Source organism: Calonectris borealis, chromosome Z (assembly GCF_964195595.1).
Source record: "Calonectris borealis chromosome Z, bCalBor7.hap1.2, whole genome shotgun sequence".
In the NCBI taxonomy this organism is placed as follows: Eukaryota; Metazoa; Chordata; class Aves; order Procellariiformes; family Procellariidae; genus Calonectris; species Calonectris borealis.
Genome location: NC_134352.1, coordinates 59,036,332 through 59,057,626, shown reverse-complemented (window position 1 = coordinate 59,057,626; position 21,295 = coordinate 59,036,332). Strand labels below are relative to the sequence as shown.

General features: G+C 57.8%; 1 protein-coding gene across 2 annotated transcripts; it reads left to right on the top strand.

The window, feature by feature from the left end:
* The first annotated feature begins 4,628 nt into the window (after positions 1-4,628).
* On the top strand, positions 4,629-14,819 carry LOC142075223 (forkhead box protein D1-like). Of its 2 annotated transcripts, none has more exons than XM_075136297.1 (2): positions 4,629-10,224; positions 10,324-14,819. In XM_075136297.1, the coding sequence occupies exon 1, from the start codon at positions 4,629-4,631 to the stop codon at positions 5,997-5,999; it is 1,371 nt and encodes a 456-aa protein (XP_074992398.1). In that variant the 3' UTR covers positions 6,000-10,224; positions 10,324-14,819. The 2 variants fall into 2 exon arrangements, with proteins under 2 accessions (XP_074992398.1, XP_074992400.1); XM_075136299.1 differs by having other exon boundaries at positions 4,629-10,457; positions 10,640-14,819.
* The last annotated feature ends 6,476 nt before the right edge of the window (positions 14,820-21,295 follow it).

Below are 21,295 nucleotides of genomic sequence, written 5' to 3'. Positions count from 1 at the left end.
CAGCAGTAGGCATGGCAGCAAGCAACAGATTTCTTCAGCCTTCTTCGGCTTTTCAGATGACTGCTGCCACGCCTCACCAATGCATTGCTTTTTGGCCTGGTCACACAGACCCTGTTTGTAATCCCAGCCTCTGAAGAAGGCTTAAGCAAAGTGTTATCTTTCCCCAAAACTACACAGCAAGGGAAGAGGGTGATAAACCCACAAAAAAGTGGAGCTAAAATTGTGGTCACTGTGATACTGGGCAATGGAGGCCACAGCTATTGGTGCAATGGACGCCGCCATCCTGTTGCACAGTCATTGCTGGAGGATTTTTTTCCATTACACAAGCAGCCCAGAATCCAGTCCAATCTTTGGCAAAAGGGACTATATTGACAGAAAGTGTAAAGTAGTCAGGAAATGGTTTTATTTCAATAACAGAAAGTCTGGTTCTACAGGTATGACCCAGATCTGGGTGTGGAGATGTACGAGGCCATGCCAAAAGAAGTGCAGCCTTCAGCGTTGGAGTCTTGCAAGGTGCAGCAAGCCAGGGCAGGCTTTTCAGGTCCAGCATGTGCAGGTGGTGGCCGGGCTCTACCCCACTTTCCACAGGCTGCACCTAGTCAAACACTCAGCAAATCACCCAGGCATGCACACCACCACCAGGCAGCTGAACCGTGTGGAGCTGGAGAAGGCTCTAGCATCCTTCTGCATGGTCAGGGTCAGCTCTGGAAAACCCAGAGCACCTCAGCCAGTGTGCCAGTGTGGCTGCATGAAAGTGCCCCAAACCGTGCCCAGGGTGCTCTTTGATTTTGAATGAAGGGCCGGGGAAGGTCTGTAGCCTCATCTATCCCCTGTCCCAACATGGGCTCCTGGGTGCTCTGCTCAGTCACGGGCTTCCCAGCTGTAGGAAGGATGTATGGCCCAGGACACTGTGGGGTTCCCAAGGGGCACTGTCCCCCAGAACCCACTAAGGGCAGGTGATGGTTCGTCCACCCAGTCTGGCTCCTGCCCAGTGTCCCTGGAGGCCCTGGCTTCCTGGGGCTCTCCAGCTAGCTGCAGCTGCAGAGACCTGCCAAAACACCCTATCCCTTCTCAGGTTTGGATCTGAGGGATGAGGCGTGGGGGGAAGCTCCTGATATCGCTGCCCTGCCAGAGCCGTCGACACCAGGGTCCCAGCCTTGTTGCCAGGGAGGGCCATGGGCTCGGGTGAAGAGCAGGAGCCACCAGGACTGCTTGTATGGATTACCAGAGTGCTTTGATCAATACATGCACCGCACTGATAAAATGTGGTGTGTTCTGTATATGCATGCAGGAATTGCGTGTATAACATAAAATTAAAATTTATAATGAATATTAATAAGCCCAAGCAATAAAAAATAAACCCTACCTGCATACCTGTATTTCACATCTCACTTCTGTACTGGTCTTGTTGTAGGTACACGTTATGTTACATCATTCACAGCCGGCAGGAAACCACAGGAGACAGCCCCTGGGGTCCTGAGCCCGGGGTGGCCGTATCGCGGGTGGGTATGTGGCCCATGAAGGGGGCAGCCCCGCTCCCTCGAGGAGGACTGCGGGGCGGCCGAGCCCCGGGGGCGGGCGTGGGAAGGTGGTCGGGGAAGTTCCAGCCTTTCCATGGAGGGGGGTTTCTCCCCGCAAAATGCTGCTTTTCCTTAGGGTCTCGGAGTCCCGCCCGGGCGGGAGGGCCCTACCCTGCCCTGCCCTTCATGGAAGCTGCTTTGGGCGGGGGGCCACGGCACACGGCATCCCGGAGCCGGCCGATCCGCCTCCGCTCGGCGCTCCTCGCCGGTAGGTGGCATCCCCCGTCCGCGCAGAGCACCGCCGGGAGCGGAGCGGCGCGGAGCGGGGACCGGCCGCGGGGCGGGGGACAGGACAAACCCCGCGGCCCCGGGGGCGGCGGGCGGCGGGGTCCTATGTGGGGAAACGCCGCCCATGGCTGTGCCGCCGCTGCTCTCCTTCCTTCTTTCCTTTCTTGCCCTTTTGAGAAGGCACCTGCCGGGTTGGGACGGGAGCGAGCGGAAGATGCACAAAGACGAGTCGCGGTATCTAGGGACTGCAGTAACGCCAGGTCTCATTGTCCGCACTGGGGGTGGCTCAGCTGCCCCCCCAGAAAGCAAGCCCCTCGGCCCACCGCTCCGCGACGGACGAGGGCTTGCAGTATTGCCCAAGTCTACCGGGGAGTCCCCACCCCGCCCCGGGGCCACCCCGGCCGGCCACGTCCAGGAGGACCCGCGCCCCAGCCGGGGCCCTCCTGACACGCCAGGGCCGCGATGCTCCCGGGCACCCGGTGCTGCCGAAGAGCCGCCGGTGTCACACGCTCAGTGAAACACCGCTGCGTCCTGCGTGGATGGTAGCAGGAAATCGCGGGCAGATCTGGTTTTTCTGGTTCTGGTTTGTTGCTACAGCGGGTCTTCCCCCCAAATTTTTAAACTCCACCGTTCTTCCTATTTAAAAGCGTGGGTTTTGTTTTTAAGGTGGTTTTAAACGTTCAGGCACATCAGAAAGTACCAGGAGAAGAGCAAGAATAAAAGGAACAAAAAGGGAGTAAGAAGGAAAAATACTAACTCTTTGTAAAGAGGAGAATTCTCTCGGAGAGGAAAAGTCCTCTTTCTGCCTTCCTTTTAGTAACTTGCCCTAGGACCCCAAAACTAATTCGAAGAGGCATTTTACTTCCTATGAACTGTAAATCTCGAGTGACATTATCAATCTTTCTTCCGGAAAAAATAGTAGTGAGTTACTGGGTTTGGGGGTTCTTTTTTCTTCTTTTTTTTTTTTTTTTTTTGCTCTTTTGTGGCTTTTGGTGGTATTCTTCTGCAGGCGCCTTAGTAGTGAACAAAATGTAAATAGGATTATTTGGAAATAGTAGCAAGGATTATGCTGTAAATCCATGGAACTGGGTTTGAAACAGGGTGGCTTGAAGCGTTGGATTAGAACAATATATCGAAAACGCATTTCAAGAAAATGGTGTGTGCGAGTTGTTTGAGAAGCGAGATCTGAGCAGTGAGGTCGCTAGGCATCAGTCCGCCCTTCTCACGACGATTTCTGCCGGAGCTCTCCTACTCCTCCCATCCCAATCAGATCCTGATCGTGGGTTATCCTGTGAGAACTGGGAGTGATGGGAATTTTCAAAGCTTTTCTTTTTAAGACCACGGTAATTGCATTTATGTCCAAGTTTGATTTTTTTTCCCCCTGCCAGCCCTCGCATAAAGGGGGTCCCCGCTCTTCCGCTGTCCACGCATGTATCACCTGAAACTGGGAACGGTGGGACTTAATTAGGAAGCAATCCTTTGTGTCGCTTTCTCGGAGGTGTTGCTCCTATACTTAGATCAGAATTCGCGTTTTAAAGGCCATTTTAAAGGAATTGTTTTCCTTTGCATACGAAAGAGGTAACGCTAATTCCCTGTTAGCGTTTCCCATAATGGAGGGAGCTGCCTCTCTCCCGTTAAAAACAATAGCCCTACAAATAAACTGTGAGATTAGCGGTGTGCTTTGGAGGCGGTTCTCTGAGAGCTTGCGAGTCGACATCGAGAGATTTTATTTCATTCTTAAATGCATTAAACTCTGGAGGGGGAAGAGGAAGGAGGGGTGGAGAGATGTCTCTAAACCATCCCGCGGACAGAAGTCTGAAGTTTATTAACTCACGACCTCCCTCTCCGGCCTGATTTTTTTGTTTGTTTTTCCCTCCTTCCCACGGGAAGCAGGACCCCGTCCTTGGGGGCAGCCCAGGAAGACGCAGAGCTCCCGGCACCCTCCGGACGGCTCCTGGGAAGATGTTCCAGCACTTTGGGACAGACTTGCGCTTTTTTTTTTTTTTCTTTTTCTTCTTTTTTTTTTTCCCGGAGGGAGGTGTGTCTTTATTTCCCCCCTTTTCCACTAAAGACTGCCCCGATCGCCCCGCGGCCCCCAGAGCCCCTCCTGGCGAGGCGAGGGCGGGGGGCCGGGGCGGGCGGCGAGGCGCCCCGCGTGGGGGGGAGACACGGCGCCGCTCGCCCCGCCGCGCTCTGACGCTGGGAGCCATGTGATGGCCCCCTCGCTATAAGGCGGGGAGGAAGGCCGCCCTCTCCGGGACTCGGCCCCAGCCTTTTCACCGTCCTCCCGAAGGCCCGGCAAGCCGTCCCCTCCGCCCTCCCTCCTCGCCAGCCTCCTCCCCTCTCCTCCACCCAGGACTAGGCGCGCTCCCTCCTGCCCCGCATCCATTAATGTCTGGGGGCTGAGTGAAGAGCAAGAAGGGGGAACCGACTTCCAGGCGCGGCGGCACAGCTCCCCCGCCCCCCAAACCCCGACCCCAACCCAAAAAAAACCCTAAAGACCCCCAAAAAGGGGGAGGGGGAAAAAAGAGAGAGAGAAATCCAAAAAGCAGCAAAAAATACCCCGAAACAAAACCCAAACCAGCCGCCGCCTCCGAGCGGGCGGCGGGAGCGCTCCCGCGGCGCGGCGGCGGCGGCGGCGGCGCTGGGGGCCGGCGCGGCTCGGAGCGGCCCGCCTGCCCGCGGCGGCGGCGGCGGCGGCGGCGGCGGCGGGGCGGCTCTCCGCGGAGCGGCGCGGAGGCCTGGCGGCGGCGGGGAGGGCGCCCGCCCGCCCGCCGCGCCGCGCCGGTCGCTACCGATGCGCTGCCCCGCCGCCGCGCCATGACCCTGAGCTCGGAGATGTCCGAGGCGTCGGCGCTGGCTGAGGAGACCGACATCGATGTGGTGGGCGAGGAGGACGACGAGGAGGACGACGAGGAGCCGCAGCCCCGCCGCCGCCGCCGCTCCTACGCCGAGGACGAGGAGGAGGAGGAGGAGGAGGAAGAGGACGAGGAGGATGTGGGCGACCTCAACGACGACGCCCTACTGCCGCGGTCGCCCGTGCGCGGCGGAGGCGGAGGCGGCGGCGGCGGCGGCGGCGGCGGCGGCGGCGGCGGCGGGGCGGGCGGCGGGGATCGTGCCGGCGGCTCTCGGCCCCCCTCGCGGGGCGGCCCGCAGAAGGCGGCAGCGGGCGGCGGCGGGGCGGGCGGCGGCGGCGGCGGCGGCGGCGGCGGCGGCGGCGGCGGCGGCGGGGCGGGCGGCGGCGGCAAGAACAGCCTGGTGAAGCCGCCCTATTCCTACATCGCCCTCATCACCATGGCCATCCTGCAGAGCCCCAAGAAGCGGCTGACGCTGAGCGAGATCTGCGAGTTCATCAGCGGGCGCTTCCCCTACTACCGGGAGAAGTTCCCCGCCTGGCAGAACAGCATCCGCCACAACCTCTCCCTCAACGACTGCTTCGTCAAGATCCCCCGGGAGCCCGGCAACCCGGGAAAGGGCAACTACTGGACGCTGGACCCCGAGTCCGCCGACATGTTCGACAACGGGAGCTTCCTGCGCCGCCGAAAGCGCTTCAAGCGGCAGCAGCTCCCGGCGCCCGAGCTGCTGCTGCGCGCCGTGGACCCCGCCGCCTTCCTTCCGCAGCCCCCGCCCCAGCCCCCGCAGCAGCCGCCCTGCGCCTACGGACCCTACGGCTGCGGCTACGGCCTCCAGCTCCAGCCCTACCATCCCCACTCCGCCCTCTTCGCCTTCCACCACCCCTCCCCGCCGCCCCGCCAGCCCCCCGCCGCCGCCGGCAGCGCCCCCGGCGCGGCGCTGCCCGCCGCCGCCGCCGCCGCCGCCGCCGCCGCCGCCGCCGCCGCCGCCGCCGCCGCCGCCGCGCCGCCGGGCCCCTTGCTGCCGGCGGCGGAGCTGGCACGGACGCCCTTCGGTTACGCGCACCCGCTGGGCCCGGCGCTGGCGGCCTCACTGCACGCCGCCAAGCCCGGCAGCGGCGCGGCGCTGGCCCGCTCGCCCTTCTCCATCGAGAGCATCATCGGCGGGGGCCCCGGCCCCGGCCCCGGCCCCGGCCCCGGCGCGGGCAGCAGCTGCGCCTCGCAGTCGGCCGCGGCGCCGGGGCTGGCCCGCTCGCTGGGGAACGCCGGGGGCGGCCTGCCCCCCGCCGCCGCGCTGCCAGCCGCCCCCGGCTTCGCGGCACGGATCTCTAACTGTTAAGGGTTTGGGAATCTTTCCGAAGGTAGGATCTGGGGTATCTCCTTTCTCCGCCGCTCGGATGCCCGGCGGACGCCGCCCGGAGGGACTGCGGGCTTTGCACGGGGATCGCGCGATGGGGCTCGGGCGGTATCCGCCGCAACCGGCGGGCCGCCCGGCACCGGCGTGTTTGCAAAGCCGGGTCTAGATGCTGCACGGGCAGGCGATTATACTATTGGAAAGTTACTCGTTACTCCTTAAAAAGAAAAAAAAAATGGTGATAAATAACGTCTCTAAACCGTTAAAGTTCAGAGATTCTCAGGTCTAGGAGCTTGAAAACAGTAATGTACAGGAAAAAAAAAAGGCTTGAGGGAGGACAGCAAAGCAATACTTTTTCATTTTAGTACACTTGTCTCATGTACTTTTATAAAAGAAAAGATTAACATGTTTACACAGAAGAAAGTCGAGATTATCATTTCTTATTTTAACCTGTGTTTTGTATTATAATAGGCTTACGGAGGATTTTATTTTGTACTTTATGCGTATTCTTTACAAGGAATATTGTTAAAAATTACTGGCAAGTATTATTGTACCATTTTAATGTAAAATTTTTACACATTTTCAAAAATAAAATTTTTAATTTTCAAAAAAAAAAAAAAGCAGAACCAAAACCAAACCCAAAGACCAAAGGAGCCCAACCAGATAATTGGCTTCGGACCCTTCCCTCCTTAATACTTCTCCCTTCTTTGGGACATTGATATTTTTTACTTCGGGATTAATAGCACAATAGCCAAGGAATTTTACAGCTTGAATTTTATTATGTATGGCTTTGACCGCGAAGAAGAAGATCAGAATATGGTCTTTGCAGTCAAACGATTGTTAACCCTAGCAGAGCATGAAAGACAAAAAAAAAAAAAAAAAGAGCGAGGACAAAAGAGGGAATAAATAGAAATAGGTCTCTCTCGCAGGAGCAAAGCCCAGTTCTGTAAGGCACCAATCAGGGGATTGATTAAAAAGCCAGTTTTAGACTATTTTTGTACTTCTGGGTGTGTTCTAAATCACAACTGCATCACAGTTTGGTTTCCAAGAGGCCCAAAGGAAAATACTACTAATAAGGGGCACGTACTGAACTTCAGAGAGATTTGTCCTAGACTCTTATGTTTCTGTGACGATAATAGGGACATGTGTTTCTACTTTTCAATACATATAATATAAAATGAGCATTGAAATATCCTCGTGTGACGAGCTGATTAAGTGCACGAGCTATTGAAGTAGGGATATGTAAGTGTACAAAACAAACCGTGAAAGCAACTTTTCTGGTTCTGAACTCTGGTCTTAACCCGCATAAGGTCGATAGGTATCTATTTCGTAGATTAAAATTATTTTTTAACCAAAAAGCCCGCCTCAAATGTTCGGAGCTTAGATATGAAAAGAGAATCACAGGTTTTAAGAGTAGGCGTGTGGTTGGTTGTTGTGGACTAGGAGCACATGTTTTTCAAATCAGGGAGGCGCTTTTCAAGTACGACTGTATTTGTAACAATTTAGTAGATTCAGGGATAAATTATGTGAATTTTCGAAAAAAAAAAGAGGAAAAAAAGGGGGGATGCCTTTTAGTGCCCTTTGGAGTGAGGAGGGGAAGGTTGTGTGGTTACATGCTTTTACATATCGAAGTACCTCGTCGCCTTGGTTTTAAGTATTCTCGTGGATAGAAAGGTGATGCTTTTCCGCTTCGTTTGTCGCAGTGCAGGGTTAAATTAATGGTTTTCAATAAGTACGAAGACTGGACGTAAGATCTCTGCTGGCCTCGATTTGCCGTCCGTAAGTGGAGGGCCTGTTTGGGTTTCCCGGATCCCTTGGAGGATAAGGACATAGAGTCCCGTTTAATTTCTAAAACTAAAGGGAAAAGATCCCAGAGGCACGCGTACGTGCCCTTCGGGGAGAGTGCATCCTTTTCACGAGGGACCGAGTAACTCGCTTTCCCCGGGCCCGGCCGGGGGGATGCGCCAGGCCGCCGCGCCGGTCCAGCGCGGGGTAGCGAGCTCGGTTTAGGCGCCCCTCGGAGATGAGGCTAAAATCAAGCAGGGAAAGGTTTTGCGAGGGAGAAGGCGGCTGTAGCCGTGAGCGCGGCGGTACCGGGCTCCCCGCGGCGGGATGCTGCTTGCGGTCGGTCCGGCTCGAGCAGCGGCCCGGGGCGAGAGGCCGTGCGAGTCCTTGCGCCGTCCCCGTGCAGTTAGATGGGAAGAGCAGGCTCCGGCGACCCGGTGTTTTTTTCTCTTGGCTTCCCCGCAGCAAACCCTGGGGAAACCGGCGACCTCCCCTGCGCGGAGGCCGGCCCGGCGGCGACGGGGTCCGAGCGTGCCCGCCGCCCGTCCCTCGGGTGTCTTCAGAGGAAAGCCGTGCTCAGAGGTGTATGGCAAGGAAGCTGCTCGGCTACTTGTTCCTTCCACGCTTTATGCCGGTCGTCTGCATCCTGCGCGGGCAGGGCCTTCACCCGGGAGTTGATGGGGAAGCTGGCAGGAGCAAACTGCAGTGTGCTGTAGCTTTATTTTTTTTCAAGCGCTGAGGAAAGGGGCCGGGGAAGGGGTCTGCGGTGCTGGGGGAAGACCCCTTCGCTTGCTTGCTCCGAGTCCGCGGGGAAGCCGCCCGGCCTCGGCCCCGGGGCCCGGCCGTCCCGGTTCCCCCGCCGCTGCGCTGCGCTGCGCGGTGGATCGCGGAGGCGGCGGCGGCGGAGCAGGTGCCGCCAGAAAAGGCGCCGGCCCCGCACCCTGTGATGGGCTCGCAGCACCGCCGCGCCGCAGCGCCCCGTTCGCATGCAAATGGCCCGCCGTGCCCCCCCGGCTTTCGAGGCGAACAGAGGGGACGTGTAGTCCTCGCAGGGACGGAGCCCGGACGAGCAATTCCTCCAAAATAGGCTGGGCCCTAATAAACAAGCTGGTGGGACAAACGGGATGGTGTCGCCTCCTTCTCCTCCTCCCAGCTACAAAGTGTGGATTCATTAACCCGTCTTCTTTTCTGATCATATCCCCGTAGGGCTGAGAGAGGAATTACTGGAGCTGAATTGGGAGGGGATTGCTCTATGAGGGGCTAATGTTTCAATCAGTTCCTCCAGAAGGACCACACAAAAAGAAACTTTTTAGTTTATGGTGCTATTATGCAGAGTTTTAATCTAGGGATAGATTTAGCCAAATGTTATCTATTGGGAATTTAATGAAGCCCTTATGTATTCAATCGCTTTTTATGCCACACACAGTGTCTTTATCCAGAAACGTTTCCTTCCACATATTTCTTTGTTTCTGTTGGGTGATTTATATATTTTTAATTAGGTTTTTTAAAAATTATTTCTTTTTAAGCGTCTTGTATAACGTTTCTCTCAAGCAAGACTGTGTTAGGTCCCTTCCCACATCCCCTATAAAAGAAGTTTCCCCTTCCCTCCCCCGTTTCGAAGATGATTAGTTTGCACGTCCGCACACTGCGCTCTTCCCGCCGGAGCGCTCCCCGCGCCTTGGGCAGAGGGGCGCGACATCGCGCCGGCTCTGCCGGCACCGGCGTGGGCTGCGGCGGGCAGCGCAGCCCGAGGGGCCGGCAGAGCCGCGGGGCCCCCGCGCGCGGCTCCCCGGCCCTGAAGCTGGTCGCCTCCCAAATCTTCCCCATCCGCAGCTCCTTCGGGCCATATATTCGCTCCTGGTTATTTTTCTGGTGCAGCGAGAGGCACCCCTGCGGGCAGCGGGGTGTCGGCTGGTACACCCCCTTGCAGGCGGTTTCAAGTACCCAGCTCCGTCCCCGGAAGGTGAGAGGGGGGCGAGGGCCTCACCTGCTCTCAGCTGCTCCCTCTGTTGCAGCACCGGTGGCGAGGGCAGAGCGCACGGTCGCCCCGCCAAGACTGAGGCCTGTGTGGGGGATCTGTTGGAAAGTGCCTCTGGTTTAATAGTCCCTTGGCACGGCCCGGAGACTCCGCTCCGTATGTAATACTTTCCCTCATTACTTACAGTAAGTACTTCAGTAGTCTCTGATAATATTGTATTTGACAGAAATCGTGGAAATTATGATTGCGGCCAAACGCTCTCTGCGCTGGGACTTGCTAACCAAAGCAGATCCGTTTTTCAGCTTGTTACCAGCGGCTCCCCCATCCGCACCGAAGTTTCGCCCGCTCCCCTTTCAGCGCGGCGCCGGGCCGCGCACACCGGCAGGACACGGGGACGGGCGGGGACCGGCCGCCGGGTGCCCCCGCAGCCGGGCGCCTCCCGAGCAGGTAGGTGTCCGCTCGCCCTTCGCCTCCGCCGCCCCTCACCCGCACGCCCCGGTGACCCGCCGCAGGTGACTGCAGGGCTTCTCCACCCTTGTCCGTAAGTCCTCTCCCCTCCACAACCCCTACTGTGAGAGCCACGTCGAGCAGCCGCCGTGGGCTCTCCGCTGGCTGCCCCTTCCTGCGCTGCAAGGCACGACTGAGATGCGGAGAAGAGATTCGTTCATAAGTGTGTGTCTGTACGTGCGTGCAGGAAAATGGCAGTCCCGAAGGTAACGGGCTGCTTTCGGATCCGTGCTGCGGCAGCAAATATGCTCATTGCCCCTCTGCACAGACGGGTGCCCATCGATTTGGTGGGAGGCGGAGACCTGCAAGCGAGCGCCAGATGGGTAAACCCCTTGTTCCTCTTTTTCTCTTGCAGAAGAGCGCCGTGCTCCGCCGCCGGTCCCCGCCCGGAGGGGTGCTGCGGGTTGCCGGCCCCGCTGGCCCCTTCCCCGCCGCCCGGCCTGGCTGGCCGCGCAGCTCCCGGCGAGACCCAAAAGAGGAGAGGCAAAGGCAGCGGAGCTGGGGGGTGGGGCGCAGGGAGCCCCGCGGAAGAACTCGCGGCCCGCCCGGCTGCCGCAGCGCGGGTGGCACTGCGGACTGTGCGCGGCTGCGCAGCGGGGCAGAGCCTCCGCGGCCGCGGCGGTGCTCCGCATCGAGCCAGCCCCTAGGAGCAGGGAGGCACCCGGCATCGACTCGGCGGCAATCACCGCGGGAACCCCGCGGAAGGTGGGCCTCGTACGAAGATATGCCTCCAGTGCAGGGCTCCGGCTCCCGGGCCGCCGTGGTGAAGGGCAGCGGGGCTGCCGCTGCGGGCTGCGCCTCGGGGGAGAGGAGAAACCTACCGGCTAGGCCCCCAGAAAGTAGAAAAAAATATGCATTGGACTGTACGGAGGACTTTTTAATTTTTTTTTTTTATGTGCCGTGTCTAGCCAATTTCAGAAATTATATCGCTAAGCTGAATTCAGAGGGAAAGTTGTGTTGTTTTTTTTAATCAAAATAATTAAACTTGCCCTTTCTCCAAACCACAAGAGACCTTGTTGAATTGATTCTAAGTTTCCCTTTCGTTGATGGAGCAAAACGGCATGCAGAAGTCTGCGGGGCCCCATATTTGGATGATAAATTATACAATTTATGTTGGAAGCAAAAGGATAAATAGAGATTTCAGTTGTTGCATTAATTCGTTGTCTGAGACTGGGAAAACCTTATCCACGGTTAATCCGAAGGTATTTCTCTCCCCTCCGCGCAATAGAAAACCATCTGCGTGCATCGAAACGTGTGTGTAGGTTCAGGCGCCTGTGCCCGGGACCCAGTGCTGCCACCGACCCGCGCCCGCGCATCTGTAGCACTGCGGTGGTCGCTCCGGCAAATGCCCACGCTTTGGAAAGTCTTTGTAAATCCCGGGAATATGACTTTTCCTACCGCGGTGGACGTAGGTCTGCTTCTCAACTTTCATTACGGGAGAGCACATGCACACCTGTATACACGAAATACATTAAATACACACTATCAAGATAAATGAGGTGTCTTCTTCGGGTTTTCTTTTCGTAAAATAAACACTGTCACGTCTGCTTATTCAGCAACCACTAGACGAAACTGATAGTTTTCTAATATACGTGTATATAGTGAAATTCCACCTGTCGGCTGCATGAAGGGAAGGGTAAAGGAAGGCAGTCGCTTCGGATCAATAGTTCACGATTAAAGGAACTATTGGAGAAAAAAGAAAAATTGTCCAGCGCAGAGCAAGGAGGGACAGGTATGCCAGGTGACTGGTTTGCCCGAACGTGGATGGGGTCAGAAATTACGGACCGTGGAAAATAATTTATACTATTCATTCCAGCCTGCCTCTAATTGCACAAAATCCCGCCTGGGGCAGCTCGGTGGGTTCTGTCAGACACCCTGGAAGTCCTCAACTTCTCTTTCTCCGTGCAGACGGCGCTGCGTGTGGGGCCGCGCACACGAGTGTGTGTCCTCGTACTGTCCCGCAAGTGCTCGGCAGCCGGCGGCCCCGCTAACGCCAAACCGCAGACCTCCTCCCCTCCGCGTCCCGCTTCTGTACGAGAAGCCAAAGGGCGGCCCTTCTCTGGAAATTAACCTCCTTAGATCGCTTTCCGCACGACTCCTCTCGCGACGGCTCTTCTCCGGGTGTTCAGATATCTGCCTTTCCGCGACGGGGACACGTTTTTTGGGGGACAGTCGGTCCCGCCCGCCCGCCTACGAGGCAGATCCGTGGCCCGCGCACCGGAGCGGAGCTACCGACAGCGACGTGGATGTCTCTGCTTTTAAACGGACTCCCTTCCCCTCCAGCCTCCTACCCACCCGGAGGAAGCCCGCAACAACTTGCTAACACACGGGCAAGCCAAAACCAGCGCTCCCACAAGAGCTTTTGAACCCAGCCCCGGACCTGCTGCTGCGCCTGCGGCTGCGAGACGGCGGGGTTCGCCCGGGGAGCCGCGCAAATCTCCGCGGCCGCGCCGGGGCAGGGCCGGGGACGCTGCGGGGAGCCCAGCTGGAGGAGACCGGCTGCTCCGTGCCTCCTCCCGGCCCCAGGTACACTGCCGCCCTACCTCGGCTGCGCTGGGCACCCGGCCGCCCGCCGGCAGAGCAGACCACAGCTGCCGTCGAGGGAGCGCCCTGGGTTGGTAACGCCCCAACAGGGACAACCCGTGGCCCAGGGCCGGCCCTGCCTGCGGCACCCACGCGAGGCGTTTGGAGACACCGTGGGGAGCTGGGAGCTGGGCGGGGGGCGGGGAGGCCGGTGCCGGCGCTATAAATCCCCTTGGCAATTGAGTTCTGCACCTTTGATTTGAAAAATCGGATTCCTTGAGTGGAAACAGTTGACAGGAACCTAAAAGGATTAGCTGCATTCCACACAGGATCATTTTTACTGGTAACATTTTGAAACGATTGATCCCTTCCAGACCATAAACAATGTCCAGAAAAATGATCTAACGAGACTTCCATTGTTTCCCTTTGTCTGCGGATCCCCTTTCTCCAGCAGTTTGATTAGGGACTTTGACAGGCTGGATCTTAATTTCCAGCCACCCCCCCCGCCACCCGTCCCCTTTTCCCGAGCGAAGGATTGAATTTGAAATCTCTCACAATTTGGTCTGTAATCTCAATCTGCCAGCGAGCGAGCAAGTGCGCGGAAAGGCAGGTAGGGGGGGAAGGAGCAAGGAGAGCGGGCGGGGAAAGGAATGGGGGCTCAGTTGCCGCAGGGTGCCGAAATGAGAGGTGGGGGCCTTTCCCTCCACCATGCTTCTCCTGTGGGCTTTTGCGCCGGCCTGGCGGGAGAGACAGAAGGGGAAAGAGAAGGGCGGACACACTGGCCCGGGTCGTGGCGGGGAGGGGACCCCACGCGCGGCCCGGTTCCCACCCGTGGCCCGGAGGGACTAGCGATCCGCCGGCCCTGCCTTGTCCCCCCCTCCCCTCCCTGTCCCGTCTCAGAGCAGGAGACTTACCAGGGTGACATTAGCGGGGGGAGGGGGCGAGGAGGCCCTGCTGTGCTGGCAGACGGACTTTTCCTCTGTTTTGACACCTGCGCGCACTGCCCCATGCTCCTCTCCCTGATTTATCGCCCAATTAAAGGTTCAGCCTTCCTCAAGCCACCCGCGCTTTTCTCCTCCGCACCTTCCTCCCTGCGAGGAGGCGGTGGTGGGCTGGAATGTGGGGCGTAGACCCTCCTCAGCCCCCCGCCTGCCCCTGCACCCCGACCAGAACCCTACCACGCATCCTTGCACAAACGCAGCCTCGCTGGGGCCTCCGCGGGTCCCGGCTCCCCGGCGACAGCCTGGGAGGCGACGGGCCGAGGTGGGGAGCCGGGAAGCAAGCCGCTTCTCGGCGCCTTCCCCTTTCTCTTCCTTCTCCTCCACGCCTGTGTGATCGCGGGGCCCTGCGTCCCAGCGGCGAGCCGGCGGGGGCCGGAGCGGTGCCCCGACGGCGCGGCCCGGCCCGGGGCTGTGCCGTGCAGCGGGGAGCGCTTCCAGCCCGGGACAACAAACAGCCGAACCCACCCGGGCGAAAACCAAGAAAGGCTCCTCAGTTGTGTGTCCCCCCCAATTAAGAGACAGCAGCGCTTGCCCCTCGGATTTCTCGGGACTTGTCCTTCATGTCAGGCTCCGGGATTCTCCTTCTTTCTTTCTTTCTTCTTTTCTCTTTTTTTTTTTCCCTTTTCCTTTATTTCTTTTTCCTGCCACAGAGAATAAGCCGCTCCCCGGCGCAGATTGGCAGCATTGAGCATCTTCCTAACTTAACTCTGTCGTCCTTGCATCTATCAATCCACATTTCTAATTAGACTAATTAGAAGATATGTGGAGTGTTGCTGGGTGCATAGACTAAACTGCTTAGGTCTTGTGAAAGGAAGGCTGAATGCCCGCCATGGGAGGTGGCTATTCAGAAGGACGGTAACAGTTGCTACATTTATCTCCTGCCATTGAAAAGAGCTCTGTTTAAAGCTCGATTAAAATGTTTGGAAACTAATGCCACCCTGGATCCCTCCCTAATTAGAGGGCCTGGATAGATCACCATCACCCTGATCAGTCAAAAAAAAACCTCCTTCCCGAGCCTGGCTTTTCTGTTCAACAGAATTACTTCTCTCCACCACCACTCCGCCCCTACCTCGAAAAGAGAAAGGGTGGGGGGGGGGGAACAAAACCAAAACCAAACAAGGGAGAGAGCGAGATAAAGAAGCTATAAAATCGGAGGGCAGAAAAATGGCGCTAGGCCGAAGTCTTCCTCCCCAAGCGTTAAGTTTTGTTCGGCCCCGGCTTTCCTGCTCGGAGGCCCAGGCTCTCCGACCTCGGGGTTTCTGAGCGGCCGCGATGCTCCCGACCCCGGCGGAGAGATAGGGGACGAGATCTGGACTGGGCTCCCCAGCTCCTGCTCCGCTGCCTGCTGCCAGCGAGGAGGGAACTCGGGAAAGGGGAAAAGGCCGTCCCCCTCCTCCCCTCGCCCAAAGCCCCCGCGGCCATGGTGCCTGCGCAGGTGCGGAGCACGGCGCCCGGCTCTCCGCCTTGCCTTGCTGCCCTCCCCGCTGCTCCGCGCCGGCCTGGGTCGGAAAGCACCGGCGGGTTGAAAAAGGGGCGGAGGGAGGGTGGGGAAAGGTCATCCGCCGGGGGGGCGGCTCCTGCCCCAAAACGCTACCTGCGGGAATCCCAAGCGGAGCGGCAGTTTCCAACGGGCCGCCGGGAGAGGTGAGAGAAGGGCGGCTGGAAATGTCTCCCCGGGGTGCCCTGTGCCTCCAGCACGGAGCTGGGAACACCCCCGCGCACCCAAACGCGCACACACGCGTTTGCATCCCCCGGAGCAGCTCAGACCCGGCTTTCCTGCCACACGGCCCCGGGATGTGCTGGGGGCGCGGGCAGCCCTCGGGGTGCCCCGCTCCCGGGGGGCCCAGTCCCGGCAGAGCACTGCGGTGTCTGAGCACCTCGTAAATCTGCGGCGCCGCTTCTTCCCCATACGATAGAGGAATTTTTGTCCTCATAAACGCGAATAAAAGATTGGTGCTGACGGGGGAAAGAAGGAGGAAAATGTTCTCTCCGTTAACACCAGCCTGCTACACCCAGATGCTTTAATTTACGGGCTAGATATCACCAAAGTGTCTGAAAAGAGCTGCACTCTTGCGACGAGCCCCTGATAGCCGGTGCCGAAGACGACGCTCACCCAAGGGGCCGCACCGCCCTTGTGCCGGCAAACAAGGGCGCGGGGGCGTCTGCGGCCCCGTCGGTGCCATCGGGGGGGGGGGGTCGGGGGGGCTGGAGGTGCGGATTTCACCCCGCGGTCTTTGGTGATTGCAGCGCACCACGTGTCGGCGAAGTGGGGTAAAGTTGGGGTGGGATTTAATGAATTTATTTATTTATTTATTTATTTATTTATTTATTTATAAGAACGACCCGATGGGCCCCTCTAGAGAAAGAGTCGTATCTGGCAGGGGAAAGTATCTGCGTCCCGCTCTCCCTCCCTTCCCTCAGGAGAGGCCCCTTTGAGCCGCTAGCAGATGGGACCTCGTGGGAGAAAGAACTACGGGAGTGGCAAGCACGGAAAACCAAGTGGCATCTTCCCTTTTCTTCCAAGCCTCGGGAGTCACTTTCTCCAGAGACCCGCTGCTGGGGAGGGGAACCGGAGAGACCGGGGTGAACAGGCAAACAGATGGCCTTGCCGGCGGGGGAAGGACGGGCTGTGAGCCCGGGTGAGCAGGCAGGTGGGAAGCGGGGCAGCCCCCGCGGTGCCCCGGGCCTGCTGCCCTCTTCCAGGCACGCTGTCCTCTGCCCTCGGCCAGGCGGGGAGCTGCGCACGCTGTATCACGACTAATCCCAATGAACTCCACAGGACGAGTCCAAAGGACAAAACCGATCAAATATTTCCCTTAGGGACATAGAATTTACTTCCCTCCCACACACACTTTAAAAGCGAGCCCAGCTCAGAGGACAGATCTGCTCGGCTGCAGAGAGCACACCTCTCCGTTAAATCCGCACCCGGAGGATCTCACTCTTGCTCCGCTGGAGTCCGCGGGGCGAGGGTCACACCGGGGCCCACCTCAGGGAGCGAAAGGGGAGCCCCCTCCGCCAGGGAGGGGGGGTTGGTCCTGGGGGACAAGCGGGAGACTTTCTCCCGGCTGCCAGGCCGGGCCGCTGAGGACGTAAGGAGGGAGGCCACCGTCTCCCAAAAGGCGGGCTTGTCGGTTGTCCCTGCTCATGGGCTGTGCCCCTGCCCGCACCACTCCAGCATGGACAGCTTCTGGGGCCCTTCACCACGAAACGCAGCTCCGGAGGTGCCCAAGAGACAGTCAGGAGAGGGTGCCCGGCCTGCAAGGATCAAAGGACAGCATGAGGGGTAGTTGAGAGTTTGCTGAGTTTTACTCACTTTTAGAGTTTTCTTAATTTTAGAGAGTGCAGCACCTTCCCAGGGCCAGTGTTTGCACTTCTGGAGCCCCAGGGGAAGCCCTGGTGCTGGTGACCTCTCTCTTTTGGAAAACAAGTAGATGAGGGCTGAGGATGCTGCCTGTCCAGACCCAGGGGCAGCTGCAGCTGTGTGCCTGGTAGTCCGTCGCAATCAGCAGGTGGCTGAGCTGTTTATCTACATTTTACATGTTTCACATTGTTTCCCCCGTGGGCGTTATATGGCAAGTTTCCTTGTTAGCACTGGGAATTTTTCTTTCTTTCTTTCTTTCTTTTTTTAATCCAAATGGGGAATTTCTGCAAGTAGCATGAACATAGGGTCAGAGTTCCGGGATGAGAGATTTAGCTGAAACCTGTGCCCCGGCACAGATCCACTCCTCTACTCCTGCGAGTCCTGGCTGTGCCCTTGCCCGGGGGTCCCTTGTGCAATTCACCCCGGGCTGGACAGGAAGGCAAGATGTGGGGGATTGGATGTTTTCGGGGCGGGGGAGGCTGAGGAGGAAAAGACGGGTTAAGCCTCTCTGAAATCCAGTCCTGGTGAAAATCCCGTGCGGGGGGGCACAGGGTCAGAGCCGCCCCACAGCCGGGGAATTTCATCCCCGGGGAAGCGGGAACTCTCCGGGATGTACGGACCTGTGGGCTTGTTTTTTTTTCACCGGGTGGTCCGGGTAGAAGCAGGCCAGAAAGTGACTGGGCAGTGGGTTGCTGCAGGAGGCCCTACGGCCCCCCACCCCGCTGGGGGACGGCCCTTCCCAGGGCCCCGGGGGCCGCCGTCGCGGTGAAAGTGGAGCACGGAGGGTCAGGGGCTTTACTAAAGGGAGTTTCGGGGAGACGGAAATCTGCCCAGGCGAGGGGTTTTGCCTCGGAAATACGTATCTGAAAACACGCACTCCTCGCCATCTCCCGCCAAAGTACCCTTGGGATCTCACCATCTCAACCAGCCAGAGCAACGGCTTTCCCCAGATGTTGATGGCAGAAAGAGATAAAAGGGGAATTAAAATAAATATTTGTCCTTCAGGAATGGAAGTTATTAAATTAACACCCCAAAGTTTGCGCGATCTAATGAGTTTTGTCAAACATTATTTTTTTAAAAGAAAGATCAAAATATGTGAAGTTTTGTCTTTAGCCGGTGCAGTGGAGCGTAAGAAAAACCTATTAACGTACATCATCGAGCCACGCAAGCCACTGCTGCACACGTACAACAGAAGGTAAATAGATTATTTTGTTTAACAATGCTGACAGCTTGTATGGAGCAGAATTGGAGAGATCTAAATATTAATAGATTCATTCAAGTAGAGCAAAAGTTACAAATCATTAGCTGAAGAAAGTTGGCTCCTAGCCCACATTCTATAGGGGCATGAGGGAAGCGTGGTAACTGTACTGTTGCCGGCTACAAAAGGGCAATTTTTGTATATAATTTATTTAGATGAAGTGTGCAGAATGTTTTTATTTGTTCTACTTCTAGCTGTCTCACCTCTGTGTGAACTCCCCAAACCCAGATCTACTCCAAATACTTCTGCTCCCCCTTCTGCACACTTCCCTCCAACGTGTTTGCTTTGGCAACTTTCATGTTCTTGCAAACAATTCTTCCAAAGATATCAATCACTCTTGCACCCAAAGAGAAATACTGTACACTCAATGCGATGACAAAATGAAACATGTTTGAAGCAAACCATGTGTTCCAGTGTGCCAGGGATTATGTTATTTGTTCAAGGAACATGTTCGGAATATTTTAGGCTTCTGTTACTCCTGTGATAGTAAATTTTATTGTCTGCTGTTGGGATTTATTATTTCGGAGACAACCCAAACACCTCTTTACACGGGGAGAGCTTCTAAAGTGGGAAGCCTACTCCGCACTGCGCGGAAGAATTTATTGGCCCGGGGTATTTCATTTTCTCATGCCGTTTGCCCTACGAGACATGCAGAAACCGCGGCAAGTGCTCCTGGGCCTGGTGTCGGCAGCGCTGAGGGAGCGCCCCGCCTGCTCCCACGCGTGTCCACCCGGGCCCCACGCGTGCCCGCCCCTGCCCCACGCGTGCCCCACGGCGGCCGAGGGAGCGGGGCCCGCGGCCAGGCAAGCCCTCTGCCCGCGGCGTGCAAAGCCGAGGACGGCGGGACCCGCCCGCAGAGCCCGTGCGGGGCCCGCGGTGCCGGCCGGCAGGTAGGAGCCCCGCGGGCGATGGCTGCGGGGAGGTCCGGGGGGGTTGCAGCAGCCCCCGGCTGGTGTGTGGGCCCGCAGCCTCTATGCGCGGCAGGTAGTGATGCCCGCCTGCCCTGCCTTTTGCGAAATCCTAATTTCACATCCTGATCTTGAGGGTGTTTTTTTCTTTTTTCTTTTTTCTTTTTCTTTTCTTTTCGTTTTTTTTCCGCACCGGTTTTCAAATAGCCTTCCTCGCAGGAAGCGGGGCGTCCCGGCGGGACGGTCATCGCGCGGGTGCTCCCACTCGAAGTTTCGGTACTGCCGGGCTGTACCGAACGCCCAGGGGTGTAGGCACCCCGGCCGCCACCACCTCTCCGCGGGAGCCGGGCTCCGCTCCGGGGTCCCCTCTGCACCGGCGGCGAGGGACAGCCCGGCACCGGCGCCCCGGCTCCCCTCTGAAATACATTCATGCTCGCCGCAAACTTCGCAGGGAGCCTCCCAATACCGCCGCGGAATTACTGTTCTCAACGCTAAGCGGCTTCGCGCCCCTTTTCCCTCGCCCTTCCCGCGTGGGCGGTGGTGCCCGCGGCACACTCGCCCTGGCGTGAGAGGTGCGCCGGGCCTCCCTGCATCGCTTCTGGGGAGTCCCCCCGACTCGTCACCCGCTGTGCAGCGGCACGAAGAAACCGTCGTCGCCGGGTGTTTGTCCCCTTCGTGCGGGATGGCGTGACGGGGATTTTCCCCGTTCACGCAGCTCCCCTGGCCGCCGCTGCGGCAGTGCCAGCGCAGGCGGTCGCTCAGGCTGCTTGAAGGCGGCTGAACTTCCCTAACCACTGGAAAGCCAGCCTGGTATCTTCACGCAACCCTGCCACGCTTCTGGTCTCCGAAAAGACCGAGCTGTCGGAAATAACGGGTCTGCTAGTCAGACGTCATTAAACTACCGCGATTATGCATGAGCCAGTGCAGGCGCCACCTCATTTTCCTGATTTGGCATTGCTGACCGAAGTGAAAGTGATAGTGCTTGCTCCAAAAGAAGCAGACATGCCCGGGAGCAGAGCTGTCGGGTGAGGGATGCTCGGGTTTCTGACCAGGAGCACATTTCAAGCGAAGAATATGCACATTTCCCCGAAACTCATTGTTAAACTTCCTCTCGCAGGACTCTCACTTGGCCTGCAGTCAGGCTGTACAGCGACTACTTCAAACGGAATCGCTCTGACTGGATCCTTCAGGAAAAGAAAATAGGCTGTAGGTCATTAAAGTAATAAAAAGGGTTTTGATGGCTTGAACTGACAGGGTGTCGCCCCTCCCCCGCCCCCGGTGGGCCGCGCCCGGCTGGTGGGGACAGAGCGGGCCTGCTCGGGGCAGGAGCAATGGCATGGCTGAGGGAGATCTCCTCTTCCCCTCGAGGAGGGCAGGACTGCTTTCCGAGGGTACCTCAGAGCATTAAACGCCTTGGGTGGAAAAGGACTTCTCACGCGAAGGGACGGCGCTGATCCAGGGATACCGTCCCCACGACGCTCCCCAAAGAAAGAACACTTTGTGAAAGGTTTCCACGGGGAAAGTAGAGTGGGGCGCAGTTCTGTGCCGGAAACTTTTTACTTCGTACACACATTTCTTTTTCCAGTAAAATCTTTAAATATCTCTGTGTGTGCGCGTGTTGGCCGCGCAAGAGTGAACTGGGAGGGAAATCCTGTTGTGAAATAGTTGACACCTTCCCCCCGCATACCTCGGTCTAAGGACACTCGATGTTCAGTGTCAGCTTGTTTTACTGGCGTGTTAGGCTGCCTTCAGCAGCGAGCTTAAGGCATGAGCCACCGCCCTTCTCAGGATGACGGAAAATACCTTCCATCGGTGCAGGTACGAGTGAGCGGCAAGGAGTGCCAGCATACAAGCTAGCGCACGGTTTAGGTCCCGGCCAATTCCTTCATCATTAATAAAAAAGTGCGCTGAGAAAAATACGTGCAAGGTTGTAAAACAAACAAACAAACAAACAACCCCC